Here is a 5,432-nt window from a genome sequence, read left to right as displayed (position 1 = left end):
CACTGAAGCTCCCCAAGTCTGGATAATCGGTTTATATGGAATGGGTGGTGTTGGGAAGACAACATTGCTCAAGAAGGTCTACAACACGTACAAGGTGAGTCACTTTTTTGATGATGTTATTTGGGTTATGGTTTCTCAATTTTCAATTCTGGAGTTGCAGAGTCGAATCGCTTATACGATCAATTTAAACCTAGCAAATTGACCTAATGATGTAGATATGCGGAAGATGAAGCTGTCCGTATATCTGAGAACAAATAATTTTTTTATGGTTTTAGATGACGTGTGGAGAATATTGAATCTAGGAGAATTAGGTGTATAATTTAACAATCCCAAAGGCAGCAAAATTGTATTCTCTACTCGCCACAGAAATCTGATTCGAGAAATGAGGGCAGAAGAGTCCATCAAAATACAACCCTTGTCCAAAGAGGAAGGATGGGATTTGTGTTTCAAAGTGTGTTTTAAAGACGGCCATGTTCAGGAGGATTTAAAACATGTTGCAAGAGAAGTCGCGGATAAGTGTCAAGGTTTGCCCTTATCAATAAATTTAATAGCCTCAACGATGTTTCGAAACATAGATATAAATGAGTGGAGGCTCGCCTTAAATCAAATGAAAACAGTGGATCCGAATTTTCCGATTATTCATCCTCAGATTGATCAAGGTTTGTATCAGCAATTGAGATGGAGTTATGATAGCTTGAGACACGATAATTTGAAAAACTGTTTTCTATTTTGCGCCATCAATCCTGAAGATATAGCCTTTCAATCTGACTACTTGGTGCAGACGTGGATCGCAGAGGGCCTGGTGAAGAACAAAGATGTAGAGTATTTGTTGGACACGAGGTATAGCTATGCAAAGTTACTTCGTGATCGTGGCTTATTGCACTTTTATGGACCTAGTTGGAATAAGATTCACGATGTTATTCGGGACATGGCAATATATATAGGAGAAAATAAGGAAAATTGCGTATTTAAATCGAGTCAAATGCTTCAACATTTCCCCAACATCCCAGAGGATTGCAGAAGAATGTTAATTTGGCGCAAGAAAAACCGAAACCACTGGAGAATCAGCAACAACAACCCTGGAAGAGAGGTCTGGGAGGTAGAATTCAAATCTCGACAACGAGACTCTGGTCCTCATAATTAATGATTTCCTGGGAGAGAAAGGAAGCTTGTAGCCCCTTGCCATTGATATCAAAGGGGGAGGAAAGTTGTGGAGAAGTTGTGATGGCAAGAAGGTCATTGGTGTCTCATGCCTTGAGATGTGTTGAAGCAGCTTGAGGTTTGGCCATCACTTGCAGAAAAGGAAGTTGTGATGACAAGAAGGTCATTGGTGTCTCATGCCATGAGATGTGTTGAAGTAGCTTGAGGTTTGGTCATCACTTGGAGAAAAGGATGGTGTGTTGCCATCAATGCCAAAGAGGGAGATTGTTGGACACTTGGCATTGTGTGCATGGCCAGTGGCCTTGAGAAGGAATCTGAAATCGTGCTGGCATTGATTTCAACAATCATGATAAGGGGTTTTGTTGGGAAATTGGCTTTCTTAACAACTAGCATGAGTGTTGGCATTGATGTCAACCAAACAAGCTTAGTTGCTTCTTGCAGCAGATGCTGGTAGTGATGGCTCAGGAGGAATCTATTGGTAGCTACAAGCTCGATGTAGAGAATCATCACATTAGCAGTATTATTGGAGAAGCTATCAAATGATGATCATAGTGATGGTCTAGGATGGAAGTTCATGGGAGCTGCAGGCCTCATGCAAAGGACACATTGTGGATGTGGTTCCTAATTGTCTCGAGAGTTCAGGTGAAGGATATTGGTAGTGCGTTTGGTGCCATATTTTTAGGTATATTATGGGCTCAATGGCTAATAAGACTCCTTCCATATGAAATTTCTCTAAAAGATATTTCCAACGGTATGCAGAAGTCCAGAAATGGATTTATGGTTCAAAAGTTATGGCTTGCTGAAGTTCAGGGTGATTAAAACCTTCAGTAGGGAGGAAGATTGGATATCGGAGGTCTTGCATATCGGAACCCTCGCAAATTGGAGATTGGAGCATCAGAAGACTCACAAGTCAGAATTCGGAGGTTCTAAGGTGCATCACCCAACGAATGCAATTCGTCGATAAGCGACTAGCGATATCGCATGTTAGAGGACCTGGCATATCGATAATCGGAGAATTCAAGGTGCGGCACAACAACTAAGGCATTTGTCGATTAGTGACTTGTGATCCCGCATGTCAGAGGTCCCAGTAGATCGCACATCGATGTTTGGATTTTCTAGGGTGCGGAGCAATAACTAAGGAAATTTGTCGATCAACGAACGCTACTTGAGTTAAAAAAAGAAGGTCGGTACTGTGCATCCTTTGTTAAATTTTTGAAGAGTCAAAAAAGGAGAATACAAAGGAATTTGGTGAACAACCAGAGTTGGTGAGGCCTCTTTCTCTCTCCTCTAAGCAGGACATGTGGAGGCATCCAGTTGGGTCTGATAAGGACAAATGGCACTCTCAGACGAACTTTGATGTGGACAAGTGACAAGATCTGATTGGTTCTGATAAGGGACACGTGGTTGCTGACGTCAGCATGACGTAACGGTATGGAGGGAGACATGGCAGGAAATTTTGGTGTTTTGAGGTGACCTAATGTGCCATATCCGGGTGACATGTGTCACCACTCAAATAGACACCACATGGAAGGTGATGGCGTCACATCGATGATCGACGATCGAAGGTTTGCAATGGTTGGCACACTGGCCACCTTGATGAATCACCGATTAGAGAGCTCTAATTAGAAGGCTAGCATGTGATCGCAAAGTCTTAAGGAACCGATGGTAAGGGTTGAGTAGAGGGGCCTATTGACAATTGGTGATTGGTAGTTTTTTGTCACTAGCATATAGGCAATAAGTGGAAATCCCCGATTAGAGGGCTCTGATAATGTTAGGCGCTTAGTTTTCGAATAAACAAAAAACCAATGGCGCAATGCTTAATAAAGGAAAAAGGCTCCCAGCACAATGCTGAAAGACTTAGTGCCTCAGGTCATGGCACTCAGTCATTTCCCTCGGTCCTCTAAAGAGAAATTCAAAAAGGGGCTAGATCAAAAAAGGCCAAGGATGATTAGAATTCGTTATTCATATGTTTGTTTATGAATAAAGTTCTGATAGAGGAAAAGCTCTGATAAAGCGTAATACAAAGGAGAAACTTTCCCCAACACAATGTTAAAGGGCTTAGCGCCTTAAGGCTAAGCTTCTGGTCATAGCACATGGTCCTATAAGTGGTTATTCAATGAGGGTTGAAATCTAAAGGGGCTTCACATAATTGGAGGTTGGAAATTGACAATTTCTTGGTGTTGCACCACCATATAGGGTTTTGAAGTATGTCCTTCGATAATGCACGGTACAAAGTATTGAAGGACATATGGGTTGGAAGTTGCAGGTTTGATTATCGAATAGAGGAATTGATCGTTGGATATGTTTAGTGCACACTTTGTAGATATAAATGAAAAACAATGATTCCATGCAGAGGTACAACTAAGCTCTGTGAGCCTTGAATAGATAGAGAGAGTTGGATATAGAGAGGATTGTGCCTAGTTTGAGTATGTAGGTGAACTGACATGTGGAAAACGCAACAACGGAATGGAGAGTCCATGCCTAATTACAGTGCACAGTGATGAATGAGAACAGTGGGGAAGCATTGACAGTGTGAACAACAAAGGAACAAAACCCATGACCTAGTGTCAGAAAAGTGGGTAAAACTGTATTGTTACAAAATACCGCCAAGAACAAAGAGCTCTGAGTAAGTTCACTACTATGAGAGGTTAAGCGAGATCTAGTTCTGTGTGTAAAGGTTGACAATGTCTCAGCAGAAGAAAATAGACCCTAAGAGCAGCACTCTGTGTGTGAGTCTAAAGTGCATGTGTTCTCTATGTGTAAAGGTCGATAGTTTCCTATGATGTGAGTAAGGTTGAAAGTGTCTGAGCATTGTGAGTTAAGGCCGAAAGTTCTTATGTTGTGTATGTAACATCTGAAGTGTCTTTGCGACCACAAGCCCGAGAGTTGAGCCTATGCAATGTGAAGCAAGGTCGAGAGAAAACTGTGTGCTATCGAGAGTAGAGAGGTTGAGAGTTGAGTGATTGCTGATGTTAAGCAGACCAGAGAGTTGCTGAAGATTGATGTAGAGAGATGCAAAGTGCAACAGGGTGGGTTGAGATCAAAAGTTGTTATGAGGCAGATTTGCTTCGAAACTACATAGAACAACCAGTTCTTATTTGAATGTGGGTTGGTGCCTGCAATACAAGGAGTTGGTGCTTCCTTTCTCTAGCAGGTGCTTGAGAAGGTTTGGGGGTTGGTGCCTCCTGCAAGTTGGTGCTTGCATAAATCCAAGGAGCTACAAGTTGGTGCTTGCAACAAATCCATGAGGTCGGTGCCTCACATAGTGCTTCTGGTAAGCTAGACAAGTGTCTACAACAAGAGGGAGTTGGTACTCCCTGCTAGTCAATGCTAACAAACAATCAAAGGGAGTTGGGGCTTCCTGTGAGTGGGTGCTCACAAAACAAATTGATGTAATAGAGTAGGAGTTGTTATTTACATCAATAACAACAACAAGCTTTGTGGTTTTTTTCCCAGAAGGGTTTCCACGTGTAAAACTTGTGTCTAATGTGTATGATTCTTATGGTTTGTTTACTTTTGTGTTGAGTTTATGTTGCTGCTACATTATATATTGTTGCTATTTATATGGATGAATGTCAAGTTAAAAAGGAAAGGTAAATTGGTAGAAAGAAGATAAAATTATTCATAATATTGATTCACCCCCCTCTCAATATTAACATTGTTTCTAAAAAATTTAATGTCGTTATATGTTTATCAAAGCATGTCCTCTCAACACGCACATTAGAAGGAGGGGTACTCTTGCTTCTTCTAGATCTTGACACATTTTCTTTATTTTTACTCTACATGGATATCAAGCATCGATAAAACTAATGTTTATAGGTTTTGGAGCACCTATGTGACAACCATTTTTGCTAATCCCACTTGTAAATAAATTTCCACGAATTGTAATTCATGTAAATAATATATAGAAATGTAGCAGTTTTCTTTGGTTAAATCACATCCTTAGTTTTTGTGGCTTTTCCTAAACCATTGCAATTCTAAGGTGGTTCATAATTTGCATGAATTCAAATGGTTTCAGAAAATTTCAATAAACCATGGTTTTAAGTGGTTTTTTTTAGTTTTTTTTACATCTCAATTTTAACTACATAGTATTACTTTTAATGCTTATTTTATCTTAGTTCTATTGTTTCATTCTCAATTTGTTTTTGGTTCTCAAATATATTTCATAATGCATACAATATGGAACAAGTAATATGAGAAGTGAGACAACTTGAATTACCTGTATTTGCATGAATTTCTTGAATTGCATGGTTTTCTTGTTCTCTCAATGT

At 40.1% G+C, this 5,432-nt stretch overlaps 1 protein-coding gene across 1 annotated transcript; it reads left to right on the top strand.

Annotated features, from left to right (window-relative positions):
• The first annotated feature begins 382 nt into the window (after nucleotides 1-382).
• On the top strand, nucleotides 383-1,144 carry LOC149149586 (putative disease resistance protein At5g43730). Its single transcript, XM_089442523.1, has one exon. It carries the CDS (start codon nucleotides 383-385, stop codon nucleotides 1,142-1,144), a length of 762 nt encoding a protein of 253 aa, XP_089298649.1.
• The last annotated feature ends 4,288 nt before the right edge of the window (nucleotides 1,145-5,432 follow it).

Source organism: Pinus tabuliformis, chromosome 9 (genome assembly GCF_031772625.1).
Source record: "Pinus tabuliformis cultivar Carrire ecotype Pingquan chromosome 9, CPIR1, whole genome shotgun sequence".
NCBI classification, from domain to species: domain Eukaryota; kingdom Viridiplantae; phylum Streptophyta; class Pinopsida; order Pinales; family Pinaceae; genus Pinus; species Pinus tabuliformis.
This window is presented reverse-complemented; position numbering and strand designations above follow the sequence as displayed.

Excerpts from the sequence above, each read along its gene's own strand:
- LOC149149586 (XM_089442523.1), top strand. The coding sequence starts at position 383 with ATGAGGGCAGAAGAGTCCATCAAAATACAACCCTTGTCCAAAGAGGAA.